Here is a 22293-nt window from a genome sequence, read left to right on the forward strand (position 1 = left end):
GTTGCACTTGAATGTGGGTAAGTTTCATAAAAATACACATTTTGAACAAAAAGCTGAGAGAATCCAGTTTTTTTTCCCCAGACTAAAACGTGCATAAGCTATGCTTGTATTGCTTTTCTGCTTCTTCTTCACCTGTGTTTTGATCCTGAGATTCCAACCCGATCTCACAGCAATTTTACGAGGTGGCTAATTCGTACGACCTCACTAAATCGTACGTATTTGACGAGTTGCCAAATTCGTATGAATTCGTACGAATGACCTACCTCAAACCCTTCCCCTAAACCTACCCGTCACTGGGGTTTAGACACAACGTACAAATTCATACGAGTGAGGTCGTACAAATTAGTTCAAATTAGCCACCTCGTAAAATACGTACAAATTGGTCGTGAGATGGCGTTGGAGATTCTCTACTCTTCAGAAGATGCGTAATAGCGCCCCCTACCGTATAACAGTGAAAACACGGAAAGCCAGAAAACTCTATCAATGGCGGAGAAAGAGTTGACAAAATGTTGTAAACCCGTTTTCACAAATGCAATCATGTGGATACAACGATGATTCATTAAAAATGGTTCCTTGTACTGTCGGTTATTGGTTTGCATGTACAGGTTGTAATGTAAATTTCAATAAGCTGATTTTTGTTAGTCATAAGCATACTGGTGTGCATGTAAAGCTTTAATACCTAAACAACAAGCACCGCTGATAATTAGGGGCCTTACGACGCCATTTTCAACTAAAAATAGAAAACTTTCTATGAGTTTTGGGCATTCATTTACACAACAACGATGTTTTGGGGGCCTGAAAATGCAAGCTTTTTAAAACGTTTTTTTTTTTTAAACGATATCGTCTCCGTGTAAACCAAGAACGGCAATTGTGAAAACGGTGATGTCATGCACATACGTATTACGTGTTCAGTCTATAGGCGCGTAGTGTTTCTTTACAAAGTGACATCGCCATCTACTGGCCTGGCAGCAGAATACAGCGGTTTTAGTCGTGTGAACGGGGAACGCTTTGAGAATGTCGTCATCTGTACCGGAAAAACACAAAGGAAAAACGTTTCAGTTTTTAGCACATCATTGTCGTGTAAACACCCTCGGTAATATTTGTATTCACTAGACTGCATGCGCTGTAGACGTGTAGCATGCACAAAGCTCTTGAATGTGACATGCTCCTACTTCTGAAGTGAGAACCTTGCGACTAGCACATAATATAGCCTGCATAATATATGATGCTGCTATTGACACCACAACCTGTGCTGAATACTGCTAATGGAAAGGAAAAACGGCTCAATGTTCTCAATTCGCCTCTCATTGGCGAGTGTGGCACAAAATGTATTTTGGACCCCGAGTGAAACGAAAGCAATCCTGTTTTGGAACGGAGAATGGTTTGTGAGAATCAAACCCTTTTGGAATTCCGCGTAGGCGTGCAGGGTTGTATTGTGTGTTGTTATTGTGTATTGCTCCTGTACGGCTCGTCTCCTAAGTGAGCGATAGGTCCCCATTAGCGCTGATGTTGACTTCCTGTCGTGGCTGTGGCCCGTCTCACCCGCTGCTTCCTGTTGCGACGCAGCCCCCTGTGTGCCGTCGCCGTGACAACTCCATACAGGAGAGTCTTTCATCACCACTGCCACAGCGATGTCGCCATGGGCAACCACACAACTCACCTGCTGTACCCGTCTCTGTACATCTTCATTTTTCTCACTGCTCGCTACTGCTTTCCTCGCCCTCCCCTTTTTCCTCACTAAGCTTTGCTATTGCTATTTTACATTCAACTAATTTTTACTTGCAAATTAGTCTAAATGTTCATTGTTTTTATTCATAATTGTTTATTTTTGTTCTTCTTTTGTTGTAATTGGTTTTTGTTGAGTTTTAGTTAAGTAATTTAAAACTGCATGTTTATATTTACTGAGGAAAATGTGGTGTTTGCCACAGGGCTAGGTGGTTCCCGGGGTGTTGCTATGCATTTGTTCATGTGTGGTTTCCAGGGTGTTGCTATGCATTTGTTCATGTGTGGTTTCCAGGGTGTTGCTATGCATTTGTTCAGGTGTTTGAGGTGGCTCCTAGGGTGTTGCTATGCATTTGTTTGTGTGTTTGAGGTGGTTCCCAGGGTGTTGCTATGCATTTATTCATGTGTTTGAGGTGGTTCCCAGGGTGTTGCTATGCATTTGTTCATGTGTTTGAGATGGTTTCCAGGGTGTTGCTATGCATTTGTTCAGGTGTTTGAGTTGGCTCCCAGGATGTTGTGTTGACATGCATTTGTTCATGTGTTTGAGGTGGCTTCTAGGGTGTTGCTATGCATTTGTTCATGTGTTTGAGGTGGTTCCCAGGGTGTTGCTATGCATGTTTGAGGTGGTTCCCAGGGTGTTGCTATGCATTTGTTAATGTGTTTGAGGTGGTTCCCAGGGTGTTGCTATGCATGTTTGAGGTGGTTCCCAGGGTGTTGCTATGCATTTGTCCATGTGTTTGAGGTGGCTCCTAGGGTGTTGCTATGCATTTGTTCATTTGTTTGAGGTGGTTCCCAGGGTGTTGCTATGCATTTGTTTGTGTGTTTGAGGTGGCTCCTAGGGTGTTGCTATGCATTTGTTCATGTGTTTGAGGTGGTTCCCAGGATGTTGACATGAATTTGTTCATGTGTTTGAGGTGGTTCCCAGGATGTTGACATGCATTTGTTCATGTGTTTGAGGTGGCTCCTAGGGCGTTGCTATGCATTTGTTCATATGTTTGAGTTGGTTCCCAGGGTGTTGCTATGCATGTTTGAGGTGGTTCCCAGGGTGTTGCTATGCATTTGTTCAGGTGTTTGAGGTGGCTCCTAGGGTGTTGCTATGCATTTGTTCATGTGTTTGAGGTGGTTCCCAGGGTGTTGCTATGCATTTGTTCAGGTGTTTGAGGTGGCTCCTAGGGTGTTGCTATGCATTTGTTCATGTGTTTGAGGTGGTTCCCAGGGTGTTGCTATGCATTTGTTCATGTGTTTGAGGTGGCTCCTAGGGTGTTGCTATGCATTTGTTCATTTGTTTGAGGTGGTTCCCAGGGTGTTACTATGCATGTTTGAGATGGTTCACAGGGTGTTGCTATGCATTTGTTCATGTGTTTGAGGTGGTTCCCAGGGTGTTGCTATGTGTTTGTTCATGTGTTTGAGGTGTTTTCCATGGTTATGTGATATGTGGTTGGTGTTCTGAGCATTTGTTAGGGCTTCACTAGGTGGTCGCTAGAGTGTTTTGGGTGGTTGCAATGGGTTTCGAATGTTATTATTATCATTATTATGTATTATGGATGTCTTACTATTATTATGAGTGTGTTTAGCTCATTGCTATACAATTGCTAGGGTGATCTAGTTAATTAATTGCATGTCGTTATATTGTTGCTAGTTTGTTCTGGGAGGTTGCTAGGTCATTGCTAAGGTGTTTGGAATGGTTGATATGTGTTTGTTAGGGTGTTCAGCTAGGGCATCGCTAGGGGTATTTTGGGTGGTTGCCACAGGGTTGCTAAGGTGTTTTGAGTGTTTTATAGTGTATTGTTAAGCAGTTTGCTGGGGGTTCTAAGTGGTTGCTAAGGTATTGCTAGGTGGCTGATATGGTGTTGTCATGGTTGATTGATAATATATTAATGCTATAATGTTCTGGTCTCTTTATATATCTCAGGCGACAGGCCCCTCTTTCATTGTAAGTTTGTGTGCTCGATGATTTCCAAGGTGTTTCTATGCATTTGTTCAGGTGTTCTAGCTGTTGTCTAGGTGGTTCATAGCACATTGATGTGTGGTTGCTATTGTGTTCTAAGTGGTTGCTAGGGCATCACTAGGGTGTTTTGGGTGGTTGCCATGGGGTTGCTAAGGTGTTTTGAGTGTTTTATAGTACATTGCTTTGTGGGCTTCTGGGGTTGCTGTGTGGTTGCTAGTGTGTCCTGACTTGTTGCTAGGGCATAAATCCCATCACTTAGTAAATTCCCAGCACACCTCGCCCTCAACCAGCTATATGATTTTGAGAAATCATTCATGCCTGGAGCACAAATGGTCCTGGATGAGTTTTGCACTGAAGTTTAATACTTCTATTTCTCTCTTTCTGTCATTCAGTCTCTCTGTTTGTTTGCCTGGTTTATTATACCGTGTTCCTGGTCCATGGCCCGTCGGCTTTGATTTTGAGGAGGTGCTGTGATTTCCTGTTGTCGAGGGGAGAGTCACGTACAGGATGCATAATGCTGTCGTGATCTGATCAGCTTTCATTCTCGCCCTTATCAGATTACAGGTTTTAAAGCTGCTCCACACAAAACATCTCAGTGTCAACTTATGAGATGTGTAAGACTGTCTTTCTCTCTTGCCGTCTTCACACGCTCATCTTCCTCCCCACATCAGACACTAAACAAATGCAAATGTGCGTGTTTGGGCCTTTCTGTGCATCACAGCACACGCTTCGTATTCATGAAAGACACAATGAGTTTGTGCCTCTGTGCTCGAGGAAAAAGGCATCTAACGAATTCATAAACATCCATCTTTAAGAGTGAACCGTAATGAAGAGAAAATGCAATGAAGAGAGAAGTTTTGACGGATATTAAGAAGTGAACAGTGCATGCAGAGATGGAGCGATGGAACAAAGCAGGGTTAAACAGATGGTACAGACCTCATCTAACCTCAGAAGAAATCTGATTGCTCAGAGGTTGCTCTGTTTAACTCGCAATTGGGATTCTTTAAAGTGTCATCTTTGTTTCTCTTAAAATTCCTTTGAACAAATGAACAGGAAATAGACAAATCAGTATGGCTGCGTAATTAATCACAATAAACCGAAATCACGTTTTGGCTTAGTGGGATTATCATATGGCTGCAATTTATTAAATATATATTGTCACGCTCGACTACGGGAAGAGAGGAGACACCAGACACGAGGATCCCAGTGAGGCAGCTTCTCTCCCTAGTGTAGGGGATGTAATCCGTCATCTTGCTGAAGTGTCAGTGCGTCACCTGCCCGCATTCTCCACCAAATGTCACGCTTGACTACGGGAAGAGAGGAGAACAGACAAGAAATATGGTGAAGCGTCGCCCCAGAGGGCGTCTTTATTCTTCCAAACAGTGCAAAATTAGGTGCAATCAAACTCAGTCTCTGTGTTTTGTGCCGGTGAAGTGTTCTGTAGTGTGAAGTGCAGTTCCTCGTTGCCCCGCGAAGAGAGGGAAGTTTAGCCAACTTAGCTGGGTGATCCACACCCACTTGGGGAAGTCAATCACTCTCTAGGCAAAGAAAAGAGACACAGAGGTTATTCCAAACTGCTCTCCCCTGTTCTTCCTGGCTGGAGCTTATGCTGCGTTCCAGGCAGGTTTTTGGGCCCGTAAGTTACGACTTCAAACCACGACTTACGACTTTGTAGCATTCCAGGCAAAGTCACGCCAAACTGCCTGAGTGGTAGCAAAGAATGGCGGACCGTACGGGGCTTATGCTCATTTACAATCATTTCTATCGCCAAAGGTGCATACTCCTTGCTTATTTGAGGGAAATGGAGGAGAAAAACAGCACATAAGGCAAGAGAAGCTGTTAGACCTTTTATTTTACGTTATTTGTATTTGGAAATGTATTTGGTATTAATTTATTCTTGCACTCAATGGACTGAAAACTAGCGAGCGCTAGAGAAGCTGCTGATAATGCATAAAGTTTGCGGATTAATAATGTTTGAGAAATACCTTATTTGAATAAACGATTTGTTTTTTAATGTACAACTTTCATAAACGTCGCATTCGTAGGGGCTGCCATTGTTGTTTCGCAGGCTTTGTGACGTCAGAGCGCGTAACTGGGAGTACAAAGATCTGGTACATGTTCACCGGTAGGAAGTCACGGGTTTGACTGCCATTCCAGTGCACTTTCACGGGTAGAAGGTTGGAAAAACACTGGTTACGGGTTGCCTGGAATGTAGCATTATATCTCTCTCTGTGTGTGTGATTGCCTCATGGTTATCACCTGTGACCGCCAGGTGTTGCCATGATTACCGTATATATTAGGGGTGTAACGGTACAGAGAAGTTACGGTTCGGTGCATACCTCAGTTTTGGGGTCACAGTTCGGTACGATTTCAGTACAACACAAAACATTTTCGCACATTAGTTTTGGGTCATATTCTCACTATTAACTAACTATTAAAGGGATAGTTCACCCAAAAATGAAAATTAGCCCATAATTTACTCACCCTCAAGTCATCCTAGGTGTATATGACAATCTTCTTTTAGACGAATAAAATCAGAGTTATATTGCAAAAGTCCAGGCAAATCCAAGCATTAGAATTGGATTCATAGTTGCTCTGTTTTTGAAGTCCATAAAAAGTGCATCTGCCCATCAAATAACTGCTCCACGCGGCTCTGGGTGTTAATAAAGGCCTTATGAAGCGAATCAATGCGTTTGTGTAAGAAAAATATACATATTTAAAACTTTATAAGTAAACTTTTGGCCGACCACCTTCCCTGTTCAATTTATGGAAAAATTGTTGAAAGTTCCCCTGCCGATCGAAAGACTAACGCGACCAGGTCCGCTCGTCATGACGTCACGTATGCATCTTGAGTTTCACTTTCAACATTCAACACTTTTCCACAGAAGGCAGTGGGCCGAAAGTTTACTTGATAAAGTTTAAAATATGATTTTTTTTCTTACACAAACGCATCGATTCGCTTCAGAAGGTCTTTATTAACACCCCGGAGCCGCGTGGAGCAGTTATTTGACGTACAGATGCACTTTTTATGGACTTCAAAAACAGAGCAACTATGGATCAAATTCTAATGCTTGGATTAGCCTGGACTTTTGAAGAAGAATGTCATATACACCTAGGATTTTAGACTTGAGAGTGACTAAATAATGGGCTAATTTTCATTTTTGGGTGAACTATCCCTTTAACTATGACTTTTGCCTCAATCAACTCCTAATTACTGCTTATTAATACGTAATTAATAATTGTATTAATTAGTAAGTAGTTTTTCTTTTATTACTCCCTCCAAATGGCACTAATCTGCCTTCATTGGCATTGTCTGTATTTTAACATGAAATACTGCATAAATAGTAATTAGTACCATGAAATGTTCTCAAAATAAAAAATATTATTGAACAAAAATATATTACATTGATTTGACTGAAAATAAAAAAAGTTACATTTCATGTGTTTGGTCACTTTTAACTGCAAACAACAATACCAAAAGGTTTTAACGTCTGGAGTGAGTCCCTTAAAGGAACACGCCGACTTTTTGGGACTTTAGCTTATTCACCGTATCCCCCAGAGTTCGATAAGTCCATACCATTCTCATCTCTGTGTGTGCCATAACTCTGTCTGACGCACTCACCGCTAGCCTAGCTTAGCACAAAGACTGGAGGTAAATGGCTCCAGCTAGCCTACTGCTCAATAAGTGTCAAAATAACGGCAACATTTTCCTATTTAATAATAATCAAGGAACTTTGCTGCCGTCCCATGGGTGCAATGGCGCAATGCTATTACGCAGCACCTGAAAATAGTCCCCAGCGCTCCCTGTGCAAGCAGGTTGTTACGTTGGTTATGTTGACGGAAGTTAGCCTATTTTCAGGCGCTGCGTAATATCATTGAGCCGCTGCACCAATGGGACGGCAGCAAAGTTTCTTGATCATTACGCAGAAATGAGAGAATAGTTCCTAGCCAACTTTTTTTATTTACCGTCGGTGTAACTATACACATCACAACATGTAAATAGTAAAATGTTGGCGTTATTTTGCCACTTATTGAGCAGTAGGCTAGCTGGAGCCATTTACCTCCAGTCTTTGTGCTAAGCTAGGCTAGCGGTGGGTGCGTCAGACACAGTTATGGCACGCAGAATGTTATGTATGGACTTATCTAACTCTGGGGGATACAGTGAATAAGCTAAAGTCCCAAAAAGTTGCCGTGTTCCTTTAAATTATCATCAAGTGTGTGTGAAACACAGCAGCGTTCTAGCGTCTCGCGTGTTAAAAGTGAAAGTGAATAGGAGCTTGGGTCATTTAATGAGAAATGTGTGAGTTCATATTGCGATCTCTGACTTTTGATTGCTGACTGTATCTTTAAGGCATTGTTGAGATCTCATCTGGAGGTTGTTCTCAGGAGAAGCAGGAGACAGTTCAAAGTTCTCAAATGTCATGTCTTCTGATTTGGGATCTCACATGCACCAGTCTAACTCAAAGCACGGCAGATGCACTGAAGTCATGAGACGAGCCCGACGCTGAAATGACTCGTGTGAGCGCAGGTGTACGCGAGTGGCTGCAGTCTCTCATGGCCCATGGGCTTGTTGGGAGTTGACGTCTCTGAGCTTCAGTGTCTCTGACAGCTGTGAATCCATGAGCGAGACGGCGCGCTCCCATCCTGCTCCTCTGCTTGTCTCTGTCTTACACCTCCACATTAACCTTTCTTTCTTCCCCTCTCTCTCTCTTTCTCTCCCGCAGATGACACGGCCTATTCAGGTGAAGCCAGCTGACAGCGAGAGTCGAGGAGGTAAAGAGATTTCATTTCTACCTCACTTTATTGCTCCACACTCATTTATTTTCTTTTTCTCACTCACTCGCTTTCTCTTTCGGCCGCTGTGTGCCGGTGATATTAGCTTTGACTGGAAGTGTTCTCACTCTGTTCGGGGCTCTACTTTATTTGATTAGATTTATTTCATTGTTGTTGTTTTTTGGCACTTTTAATTGACAGGGCGCAATGATTTAGGAAACATGGGTTGAATTTGAATTTGCACACAAAAGCATTTTTACTGTAAGAATAGGACAGATGGACATCTTTGTTTTTTTTTCCAGGTTCTCATACTATTTAAGATGTTGTATCAAGTTGCAGATAGTTTGATTTGCTGCACTTTGTAACAATAATTTCACACTTATTGACCAATCATAGGAAGCAGGTGCATATTGAGCATATTAATGTTTATGGAAGCATCTGTAATATTTTTTACTGCTGTTTCCAGCTAGCCTACATAACTGACGACAAACCTTTTGTCTCAAGATCCCTCCATTCTGCACTGTAAAAAAATTATATGATCAATAAGTTATGACAGTTTTTGCTTTAACTCATCAAAACAAAGCAATTTTCTCAAGTTATACAAGATTCAACTCAATACATTCTAATGTCAGTTTAATGTATTTAAAGGATTAGTTCACTTTTAAATAAACTTTTGCTTATAATTTACTCACACCCATGTCATCCAAGAAGTCCATGTCTTTCTTTCTGCAGTCAAAACGAAATTATGGTTTTGAAGAAAACATTCCAGGGTTTTTCTCCATATAATGGACTTCAATGGGCTCCAAATGGTTCAAGGTCCAAATGAACGATACCAAAAAATACCAGACGATGAATAAGGGTCTTATCTAGCGAAATGATACGTTTCTGCGAGAAACCGAGCAGTATTTATGCTATTATTTTACCTCTTAACAGACAAACGTGATCGTCTCTGAGCTCCGCCATAACTTCCGCTAAGTGAGGTCAAATACGAGCGTGGTCATAGATGTATACGTAGATGCCTCATTAGCGCCTGCACGGATCAGTAGAATGAGGCATCTACGATCGATATATCTATGACCACGTTCGTATTTTGACCTCACTTAGCGGAAGTTATGCCGGTGCTCAGAGACGATCAGGTTTGTCTGTTAAAAGGTAAAATAATAACATAAATACTGCTCGGTTTCTCGCAGAAACTGATCGTTTCACTAGATAAGACCCGTATTCATCGTCTGGTATCGTTTAAACCCCTTTGAAGCTGTACTGAAACTGTCATTTGGACCTTGAACCGTTTGGGGCCCATTGAAGTCCATTATATGGAGAAAAACCCCAAAAAATTTCATCCAAAACCTTAATTTATTTTCGACTGCAGAAAGAAAGACATGGACATCTTGGATGACATGGGGGTGAGTAAATTAGCAAAAGTTTATTTAAAAGTGAACTAATCCTTTAAGTTGAAATGACTTAAACTTTCAAGTTGATTGTACTTACAAATTCAAGGCAGCCTTTTTTTACAGTGTGGATCTATGTGATCTATCTACAATGCACAAAAAGCATTTATCTTTAAACCAATTAAGCTTAAAAAGCAAAATTGCATGAGATATTAATACTTGTTCTCATCAAATTAAATAAATTGAATAATTTGATAAACACGGACAAAAGTCAATAACACGTTACCCTTCATATTTATATGGATCGTGGAAGCCCCGGGTTACTTTTGAGGTCTGATAATATGACATACATAGGCTATAGGCACATATTCATGCAAAATTAATCATTAAAAGATCGCAATCTCCATTCAAACACACACAAGATCTTATTCCTAATTGACAATGATTCCGCTATGTCTATTAAACCTTTGAAATTACGTTCACACAGAATATTTAATCCTGCTTTTGCACTGATCCAGAGAGAGCAACGTTCATGAAAGCTGTATGTTTGAAACTGTCTTTTCAACTACAGAGTATTGCTATCTTTTGCAAACATCAAATAATAATGAAAGTGCTGCGATACAAGTTTATAGTCTGAATATGTACAGTGATCAGTATGAGTAAATGACCTTTGAAACTAAATATTGTATCTATTACATTGTTATGCCAGTAGGTGGCGACTAGTGGCTGTTAAAATGTATTTGATGTGTCACTGAATCATTCATTCAAAAGATTCAAAAACAAGACTTCATTCATATGATTTTTTACATAATGATTTCATTTATATTCATATTTTTAAAAGACTCCTTTATAACATTTTAGACATTTATAAATAGACTCATTCCTCCCATATATGTATGTGTGTGTCCGTCCTCATGGATGGCATTACCAGAAATCTTCAACCTTATGGGGACATTTTTTGTTCCCAATAAGGAAAACAGCTTATAAATCATACTAAATTATGTTTTTTTGAATGTGAAAATGCAGAAGGTTTTGTGTGATGGGTAGGTTTAGGGGTAAGGTTAGCGTAAGGGGAGAGAATACAGTATAAAAATGTCAATGGAAAGTCCCCATAAAAAATGGAAACGTGTGTGTGTGTGTGTGTGTGTGTGTGTGTGTGTGTGTGTGTGTGTGTGTGTGTGTGTGTGTGTGTGTGTGTGTGTGTGTGTGTGTGTGTGTGTGTGTGTGTGTGTGTGTGTGTGTGTGTGTGTGTGTGTGTGTGTGTGTGTGTGTGTGTGTGTGTGTGTGTGTGTGTGTGTGTGTGTGTGTGTGTGTGTGTGTGTGTGTGTGTGTGTGTCCAGGTAAATCCTATGTTACGAGGACAAAATGTTGTGGGGACATTTTTTGGTCCCAATGAGGAAAACAGCTTATAAATCATACTAAATTATGTTTTTTTGAATGTGAAAATGCAGAAAGTTTGGTGTGATGGGTAGGTTTAGGGGATAGAATATACAGTTTGTACAGTATAAAAATCATTCTGTCTATGGAAAGTCCCCATAAAACATGAAAACCCAATGTGTGTTTGCTTCTGTGTGCGCAAATTATGCCAGGATTCTGATTCGATAATACAAAAAACTATTTTTTTGCTAATAATATTAAGAAAAATAAACTTAATTTTTTACATTCAAAAGATATATTTTCTCTGAAAACAAGTCTTATTATTTTATACAAGTGTGTTTCTCAACTAAATGCATGTTTTCTAGTAAAAAATATCCTTGAAACAAAGATGATACTGATTAAGGAATTTGATATTTTTCTGAACGCACTGAGCGTGTCCGCTCCGCCAGTCTCTCTGTCTGTTCTGGGTATTAATTTTGGTTAAAGTGATTGGGTTATTGAGTGCAGATGTGTGCACAGACCTCGTCCTGCTCCTGCCAAGTGCATTAGCATAAGACTGTAAATGAAATAGTCATTCGATCCGCTGCTGTGACGGTGGGCCCAGGGGTCCCAACGCTCGGCCTGCTTTTCTTAAGTATACAAGCTGGAGTCAGGCGGGCTCGAACGCACAATCAATAAAACAGAGCCTTCTCTTTCTCTCTCTCGCTCTCTGTAGCTTCTCTGTGTTTGTCAAGAGGCAAACGAACACGCCATATATCCGCATGTGTAAAAATGCATGACCACAAACTGAGAGATGAGATGACACTTTACTTGAACAAGTGTGTTTTTTCAATGTGATGTGACATTTCTGAGCTGACACGAGACGGATATCTCAGGCCCACTGACATGGCGTCGTGCGTTTGCATCTGTGTGTGTGTGTGTGAATATCTTGAGCTTCGGAGTGAAGGAGTGGGAAATGATGAAGGGTGAGACTTGATTTTATCCCATGGGATTTGATTGGTTGTTGAAAAGTGGGTCATGATACTATATATTTATTATTTATAATATTTCCCCTCCCATGAGACATTGGTTACATCATTGGGGAGGTGGGTCATTTCAGAGGTGGAGAAGAGGTTATAACATTTGGATGAAACATTATGAAATGTAATCTTTTAATGCAAAAGAAATTTGAACGATACTTTTTACTCAGCAGCCAGAGTTCACATCACTCCTCTACTGCATGATCTTCACTGGCTGTGGCATCACATATTCACTTTAAGACATTACTTATAACATTTAAGGCATTAAATGGTCTTGCACCTCTATACCTGTCTGACTTACTCCACCACTACTCTCCTGCACGGTCCCTCAGATCATCTGAGCTTGGTCTTTTGTCCACTCCTCGTTTCCGGTTGTCCACTGTAGGTGGTAGGTCATTTAGTGTCAATGCTCCTAAATTATGGAATTCACTTCCACTACTATTTCGTAATATCTCATCTCTTTTCAAGACCCAGCTAAAGACATTAGGGATCGACTGATATGGATTTTTTAGTGCCGATGCCGATACCGATTTTTTTCCATCAGCCTTAGCCGATGACCGATACGGGCTGCCGATTTTCTTGAGGCGATATTTGGAGCCGATATTGCTTTTGCTCCCTCAATTTACATTACAAAAATGGCACGATCATGATGATGACAATTTAAAAATTAAAAAAGGAACATTTATTGGACTAAAAAAAACAATATTTAACAAATAGTAAAAACAGATGAGGTAGAACAAGAAAAAAAGAGTTCAGTGGTGAAACTAAATTCTGAAAATAAATATTTAAGCATAAATAAAATAATTACACTATTGAACACAGTATCAACAAGCAAGCATCATAATAAAGTGCACACTGACTGTACTATACTTAAAGGGGCTATATGCCACTTTTCCCCCAAAAATAAACGTAACAATAGCCTTTTTATTTTACCATTTATGACTCAAACATCTCCTGATGAGCACACTGACACCTTGTCCGCTCACAGTGGGTGCACCTATAAGCCTGTATCCTATTTTTCCTATTTTCTGTCGGGTCGGATTTTTCCGCGCTGTCTGCGGATGTGGCGTCACCACCGCTGCGAGAGCGAGCAGAAAATAAGAGCAGTTCTTTTTTTTGGCCACAGGTGTCATTCGCAAGTTTAAATTTCAGAAAAACGCATATAGCCCCTTTAAAACTTTTATACTTTTAAAACTATTTACAACCTAGTCATTTAATGCTTAGGTGCACTTAACTTAATCTCTTGAAAAAAATATCGGTGAACGCAGCAGCCTTGTATCGGCCGATGCCGATACATGTAAAAATCGCAAATATCGGCCCGATATATCGGTCTAACACTAAAAGACATATCTATTTAATTTGTATTTTGAATAATGTGGCTATATAAGACCTGTGCTTGTATTGTGTATGTGGGTGTGTAAGGGTGCGTTCACACTTGTCATGTTTGTTTCGATTAAAACGAACCCTGCTGCGATTGCTCGGTTAGTGCGGTTCATTTGAACATATGTGAACGCTGCCATCCGAACCCTGGTGCGCACCAAACAAGCGGACGAGATCGCTGAAAAGATGGGTCTTGGTCCACTTCCAAACCAACTCTGGTGCGGTTCGATTGATATATGAACGCAACACGGACCAAAGACATGTAAACCAACCAAAAACAGGACGTGATGTCACAAGATGCGACGCTACAAGTCAGCTGATTTGACGACGCGGAAAGATCGGTGTATCCAAAATGAGTAGAGGGCAAACGTGGAGCAACGAGGAGGTAAAGTGCCTCATCAATATATGCAGATCTTGGTTTCTGCACAACGGAGGAAATCCTGCTGCTGTTCTGAATGTTTTGAACATTTTATGAGCTCTTCGTGAGTTCTCAGCTGGTAAAAATAAAACCATATGTACACGCATAAAATAATGGCGTTTAATCCGGCACACAGCATTGTTTTGAATGTTCGGTAAGCAGCTCCGTTGCGAAATATACGTCATAAAAGCCGACCAATCAGGTTGTGACCGTATCCCTATGCCTTTGGTTCGGTAACTTTAGGTTCGCTGTTAAAAAAGCCAGTGTGAACGCTAAGCGGACCAGGGGCCCGTTCTTCATATCTCGCTAACTCAGTTAGCTGGATTTGATTGTTGACGATTTGGCATGATCTTGGATTATTTGGTTCTCCGACGCTCATCCTGGACTTGCTGTCATAGCAACAGGTCCGTTAACTTAAACCTGCTCGCGAGCGGCTTATTTCATGTAAACAGGATTAGATTGCATCTTGAGGTGATACTTAAAATCTGTCCCAGCCACTGCTACTTTATTACAAGAGTTTATTACTGAACCAGGGGCAATAATAATAATTTGAAATAATAATAATATACAAATTTTAAATTGTGTATGTATATGAGAATGTATATAATATTATAATGTTGTGTATAATACTATAGACACAGACACTTGGAGATGCAGAGAATTTGATCTTGACCCTTAAGAAACTTTAATACTGTCACGTTACAAATCTGCTTCAAATTGAATTAAAAATGTAATTACAACATTGAAATAAAAATTTTAAGGGTGTACAAGTACTGTATAAAATCGTGAATATAAATAATTGGTAATCATGTAAAAAAAAAAAAATTATCATTGATCAATAACTTTTATGTTGGTTTAGCTGTTTCCTTATAAAGGTCCAGATATTGGTGCATTTTTTTGTGTGTGATTTGCCAAGTTTTTTGCCATGTGTCTTTTTTAATTATATGATGTCATTACGTTGCTGTCTTGACACCAGCCAATCGCTGCATTGCTGATCGTGGTTTCGAGTATCGATGCATCTGCCCTCTTCAGGGAACACAAGAATGCGCAGTGACCTTAGATCATTTAATCCAGATATTTAAATTCAATCCCCAAATTTGTTTGAAGAACAAAATTAGCCAGACATCAGTTATCACGATGAAACGATCTGGGATCTGTCAAATCATCTCAGATGTATTAAGCGAGGTACGAAGAACGGACCCCAGGACTATATGTTTTGTTTTTGTTTTTTGGTCTGGACCAAACGAACCAAACAAACCGAACTACAAGTGTGAACGCACCCTAAATGTACTATTATGTATGTGGATGGGCAAATGTACCGTCAAAGCGGCCTTGAGCTATGGAAAGGCACTATATAAATAATACTTCTTCTTCTTCTTCTTCTTCTTCTTTTAGTTCAGTAACTTGTTTACAGTATTATTTAAGCTATTGCTAGTGAAATTTAATCGCAATTTCTGAGTGAAAAGATGTTTCTATACCAAATATTTTTCAGTGTATGTCATATTATTTAGCATATTATTTTATAGCTATAAAGTCTTACACCAAGGTTGCATTTATTTGCTTAAAAAAGTAATATTGTTATATATGTGAGATGGTGGTCCAGTGGGTTAAACCATGGAACTGATACGCAGAAGGTTGCTGGTTCGATCCCAGCGCTCACGACCAGTGTGTCCTTGAGCAAGGCTCTTTACTCCATGTTGCTCCAGGGGGATTGTCCCTGTAATAAGGGCACTGTAAGTCGCTTTGGATAAAAGCATCTGCCAAATGCATAAATGTAAATATAATATTACAATTTATTTCAGGGCTGCACAGAAGGGTGGCCTGGTGGCTAGAGCCACTGCCCCTCTGCCCTCATCAGCTGAGGTCCCCATCTCACAGTCTATGGTCGCTACCCATCCCCGCTAAAAGTGTTCTGTTTTCCCTCCACTAAAGACCCACCAATTCCGGCAAACCGCTCCCTTGTTTTCCCGCTCGCTCCCCAGCGTCACTCGGAGTCTGTACGCAGAAATCTGGAAAGCGGAGACGACAGTTCCAGAATGTCGTCGCATTAACCGTATGCATTACGATCCGCGGAATTAATAATTTGGTAGTTTGTTTTTGTATTTCTGTCGGTACACTATAAAAAATGCTGGGTTAAAAATAACCCAAGTTGGGTGGAAAATGGACTAACCCAGCAATTGGGTTGTATGTTTGCTTAAAACAACCTAATTGCTGGGCTAAAACAACCCAATCGTTGGGTTAAAACAACCCAATTGCTGAGTTAGTCCATTTTCAACCCAACTTGGATTATTTTTAACCCAGCATTTTTTAGAGTGTATTATTTTGCTCCAGATCTTCTAATAGTTGTAATACAAAATACACGTTCTTGGAAGAGAATTATAATTCTCGTCTAAACCGATCTGATCTAATATAAATAACACCAACTTTGCTGGTGATGGCACACTTTGTAGAATATATATAGGCCTAATTTCATATAATAACCCATAAACTGTTACAGAATCTATAAATCACTTTTGATATAATTCTTATTACTATTTATATATCTTGGGTATCATTAATGTAAAATACTAAAAATATTCTACTTAAAATTTTATTTTTTACTGATAACAGAAAAATCTGAATCCCATTAAAAGATAATCATCTGAAAGGTAATTTTGTTTTTAATGTACAAGCATATTAATATTTACTTATTTAATTGCCCATATTTTAATTGAAGATATGTCATAATAATAAAAAAAAACATAGATTTTGTCATAATAGAATACACTCAATTAACCTATAGGTTTGAATGAAAGTGAAGATGCCTGAAATGTACATCTAGTTCATGAAAATATGAAATAATAGCCCCGTTAATTACAATAAGTATTACATTTAAAAACAATAACATCACACTCCAAAAAATGCTGGGTTAAAAAATAACCCAAGTTGGGTTGAAAATGGACTAACCCAGCAATTGGGTTGTTTTAAGCAAACATTTAACCCAACCGCTGGGTTAAAACAACCCAATTGCTGGGTTAGTCCATTTTCAACCCAACTTGGGTTATTTTCAACACAGCATTTTTTTAGAGTGCAGTAACAACATGCCTCTTGGGGCCTTCTGTGCTAAATATGGCTGGCTCATCTTACCCAAGAGTCAAATTTTATCTTTTTACTTCAAAATAAAAGCTATAACATTTACTCCACAAATCCCTCATTAACAAATAGACACAAAAACTTTGATATTCAACATAAAACAATGTCATATATCACTATTTTCGATAGACACAAAATTAGATCAAAACTGTAAGTAAGAGTAAGATGGATCATTTGTATGGACAAGCACCCAATCCTCGCCCCAACCCCAGTGCCCCTTTTTTTTGGTTTGGGCCACTGCCCCTCAAAATGGCTATGCACGGCCCTGATTTATTTAATATTCAATACATTTTATTATTTATTCCTGTGATCAAAGCTGAATTTTCATTTCTCCAGTCTTCAGTGTCACACGATCCTGAAATCATTCTGATATGATCAACATTTATTATTATTATCAATGTTGAGAACAGTCGTGCTGCTTAATATTTTCATGGAAACCATGATGCATTTTTGTTCAGCATTCTCTGATGAATAGAAAGTTGAAAAGAACAGCCTTTATTTGAAATAGAAATCTTTTGTAAAATGTCTTTCCTGTCACTTTTGTGTTAGCTTCTTTTGTCCAGATTCAAGTGCAGTACGGCAATTGCATTATTAAAGATGGCGGACGCTTTGTGTGCTGCCCGATCAGCCATTTATGAGCTTCCTTTTTCTTTAGGACTTTGTCTCAGAAGCTCAATGAGAGCAAAGCATCTGACTAGGTTATTGTCACCATTCAGCGAATATACAAAAGCACAAAAATACACATGTAGAGCCATGCCTAGCCATCTTTCAGAGAAAACAGCCCGTGTCTTTCGTAATGTTTGGATGGACAAAAACCTGTGGCGAGAGCGTTCTGTCACAAGGCCAAATTCACTCTTCTCTGTCATAAACGGTGTTTATCCCCCGCCTGCCGCCCACTCCCAAGCAGAAAATAGAGGGATGCGTCTAAAATACTGAAATGCTTTTAGCGCCCCAAACAAAAGAGCTTTCTCGGCTTATGGGTCTCCAAATCTGAGCTTAGATAGGCCAAATGCGGCCGGCATTTAGAGACATCTTTTGTGCCCTGATTTGAGGTCTCATTCTTTGGAGGTCTGATGAGGAATAAGTGAAGTCTCGTGTGTGAATGCAGCTTTGGTGGAGAGCATGCAGTGAGCTCTTCATTACTGCTGTAGGCTGGGGTGGACAGGCATCTCTGTGACTGCTCCTCATTGCAGCCGTTGCTGATTTGAAACTGCTCTTTTATTCTTTGAGCTGTCGTAGCATAACTAGAAGAGTTTGCATCAGGGTTTGCACAATGTAGAACTGGCTTCCTTGTGTGAATTTGATTTATATTGTTCACACCTCTATCTATCCATCTATCCATCTATCCATCTATCCATCTGTCCGTCTGTCTGTCTATCTATCTATCTATCTATCTATCTATCTATCTATCTATCTGTCTATCTGTCTATCTGTCTATCTGTCTATCTGTCTATCCGTCTATCCGTCTGTCCGTCTGTCCGTCTGTCCGTCTGTCCGTCTGTCCGTCTGTCCGTCTGTCCGTCTGTCCGTCTGTCCGTCTGTCCGTCCGTCCGTCCGTCCGTCCGTCCATCCATCCATCCATCTATCTATCTATCTATCTATCTATCTATCTATCTATCTATCTATCTATCTATCTATCTATCTGTCTGTCTGTCTGTCTGTCTGTCTGTCTGTCTGTCTGTCTGTCTGTCCGTCCGTCCGTCCGTCCGTCCGTCCGTCCGTCCGTCCGTCCGTCCGTCCGTCCGTCCGTCCGTCCGTCCGTCCGTCCGTCCGTCCGTCCGTCCGTCCGTCCGTCCGTCCGTCCGTCCGTCCGTCCGTCCGTCTATCTATCTATCTATCTATCTATCTATCTATCTATCTGTCTATCTGTCTATCTGTCTATCTGTCTATCTGTCTATCTGTCTGTCCGTCCGTCCGTCCGTCCGTCCGTCCGTCCGTCCGTCCGTCCGTCCGTCCATCTTTATCTGTTGTACTCTTCTGTCTGTCCATCCTTCCGTCTGTCTATCTATCATCCATCCATCCATCCATCCATCTGTCTAATCTGTCAGTCCATCATTCCATCCACCCATCTATGCATCCGTCCGTCCGTCCGTCCGTCCGTCCGTCCATCCATCCATCCATCCATCCATCACTTTATCTGTTGTCCTACTCTTCTGTCTGTCCATCCTTCCGTCTGTCTGTCTATCTATGTCCTTCTGTCTGTCCTTCCATCTATCTCTCCATCTCTTCATCCATCATCACTTTATCTATCTATCTATCTATCTATCTATCTATCTATCTATCTATCTATCTATCTATCTATCTATCTATCTATCTATCTATCTGTCTGTCTGTCTGTCTGTCTGTCTGTCTGTCTGTCTGTCTGTCTGTCTGTCTGTCTGTCTGTCTGTCTGTCTGTCCGTCCGTCCGTCCGTCCGTCCGTCCGTCCGTCCGTCCGTCCGTCCGTCCGTCCGTCCGTCCGTCCGTCCGTCCGTCCGTCCGTCCGTCCGTCCGTCCGTCCGTCCGTCCGTCCGTCCGTCCGTCCGTCCGTCCGTCCGTCCGTCCGTCCGTCCGTCCGTCCGTCCGTCCGTCCGTCCGTCCGTCCGTCCGTCCGTCCGTCCGTCCGTCCGTCCGTCCGTCCGTCCGTCCGTCCGTCCGTCCGTCACTCTATTTATCATCCTACCATTCTGTTTGTCTGTCTGTTCATCTATGTCCTTCCTTCCATTCCTTCCTTCCTTCCTTCCTTCCTTCCTTCCTTCCATCCATCGTCCTAACGTTCTATCTATATATCTGTCTGTCTGTAAGGCTTATAGACCTTCAAAAATCAAAGCGGTTTAAACTTTTTTGAAAACTTTTGTCTAGACAGCATTCAAAGTTTGTCTCAACAATCTTTTCTCTCCTTGTTACATTCAAATTTGCAAACTCATTTCAAATTCATTCTCAATTCAGTTCTGAATGGCCCTGGTTTCATCCTTTAACCATTCACTAAGGTTTTCGTAAATATTCCATTGCTTTCTTTCATTATGAACGTCCCTATGGCATTCTTCCCATGTCGCTCTTAAGGGGTGTGTAAGTGAGTTTTACTATTGATGCTACAAGACGATTAGACAGTGTTGATCACACAGTTTCCCTCTGGCAGTTGTTCATCGGCTCCGATTCCGCCACAAACCCTGCATGCTCAGTGTCTCCACTAACTGATGTCAGTGATATTGGCAGATCGGTGGGTAGTCCAGAGCGGAAGGGAAGCTCCTGTCAATAGCTTATCAGAAAACCAGCAATGAAGGGCATTATCAGATTAGCTTAAACTAATTATTTGCAATTAACAAAGGGTCAATTAGCAGCTCAATACTGATCTACTATGCTGGGAAATGACATGTACTCGATCAGAACCTGCACTGAACCCAAAATAACATCTCACTGACTGTGTTTTAACATTTACACGCGTGTGACACTACAGGCCTTATTCATCAAACACCTGCAGAACAAACTACTGTGAGGTCAGTCTGTCCATCCGTCCGTCCATCCATCCATCCATCCATCCATCCATCCATCCGTGATTCTCTCAGTCCATCCGTCCGTCCATCCATCCATCCATCCATCCATCCATCCATCCATCCGTGATTCTCTCAGTCTATCTGTCCATCCATACATCCATCTGTAATTCTCTCAGTCTATCTGTCTATCCATCCATCCATCCGTAATTCTATCTGTCTATCCATCTGTAATTCTCTCAGTCCGTCCGCCCATCCATCCATCCATCCATAATTATATCAGTCTATCTGTATCTATCCATCCATCCATCATCCATCTGTAATTATATCAGTCTATCTGTATCTATATATCCATCCATCATCCATCCATCTATAATTCTCTTAGTCTATCTGTCCATCTGTAATTATATCAGTCTATCTGTCTATCTATCTATCCATCCATCCATCATCCATCTATAATTCGCTTAGTCTATCTGTCCATCCCTAATTATATCAGTCTATCTGTCTATCTATCCATCCATCCATCCATCATCCATCTATAATTCTCTTAGTCTATCTGTCCATCTGTAATTATATCAGTCTATCTGTCTATCTATCCATCCATCCATCCATCATCCATCTGTAATTATCTTAGTCTATCTGTCCATCCGTAATTATATCAGTCTATCTGTCTATCTATCTATCCATCCATCCATCCATCTATAATTCTCTTAGTCCATCTGTCCATCCATCCATCATCCATCATCCATCTGTAATTATATCAGTCTATCTGTATCTATATATCCATCCATCATCCATCCATCTATAATTCTCTTAGTCTATCTGTCCATCTGTAATTATATCAGTCTATCTGTCTATCTATCTATCCATCCATCCATCCATCTATAATTCTCTTAGTCCATCTGTCCATCCATCCATCCATCCATCCATCCATCAGTAATTATATCTATCTATCTATCCATCCATCCATCTGTAATTCTCTCAGTCCATCCATCCATCCGTAATTATATCAGTCTTTCTGTCCATCCATTCATCCATCCATCCATCCATCCATCCATCCATAATTATATATCTGTATCTATCCATCCATCCATCATCCATCTGTAATTCTCTTTGTCTATCTGTCCATCCATCCGTAATTCTATCTGTCTATCCATCTATCCATCTGTAATTATCTCAGTCCATCCATCCGTCTATCCATCCATCCATCCATCCATCCATCCATCTTTAATTATCTTAGTCTATCTGTCTATCATCTATCCATCATCTGTAATTCTCTCAGTCTATCTGTCTGTCCATCCATCCATCCATCCATCCATCCATCCACCTATCCACACTTTTATCAGTCTATCTGTCTATCCATCCATCCATCCATCCATCTGTAATTTCATCAGTCTATCCATCCATCCATCCATCTGTAATTATCTTAGTCTATCTGTCTATCATCTATCCATCATCTGTAATTCTCTCAGTCTATCTGTCCATCCATCCATCCATTCATCCACCTATCCACAGTTTTATCAGTCTATCTGTCTATCCATCCATCCATCCATCCATCCATCATCTGTAATTCTCTCAGTCAATCTGTCCATCCATCCATCCATCCACCTATCCACAGTTTTATCAGTCTATCTGTCTATCCATCCATCCATCCATCTGTAATTTT

The 22293-nt window shown here is 40.7% G+C and overlaps 1 protein-coding gene across 1 annotated transcript in view; it reads left to right on the forward strand.

The window, feature by feature from the left end:
- The window catches only part of LOC307128599 (CUGBP Elav-like family member 5), a gene marked incomplete at its 3' end in the record, with an annotated part of 290109 nt that overhangs the window by 129783 nt on the left and 138033 nt on the right, over positions 1-22293 (forward strand). The window contains exon 3 of the mRNA XM_079820513.1: positions 8395-8443. Coding sequence (XP_079676639.1) covers positions 8395-8443 — 49 coding nt within the window. The remainder of the gene's footprint in view (positions 1-8394; positions 8444-22293) is intronic.

This window comes from Gobio gobio (assembly GCF_949357685.1).
Source record: "Gobio gobio genome assembly, chromosome: 6".
NCBI lineage: Eukaryota > Metazoa > Chordata > Actinopteri > Cypriniformes > Gobionidae > Gobio > Gobio gobio.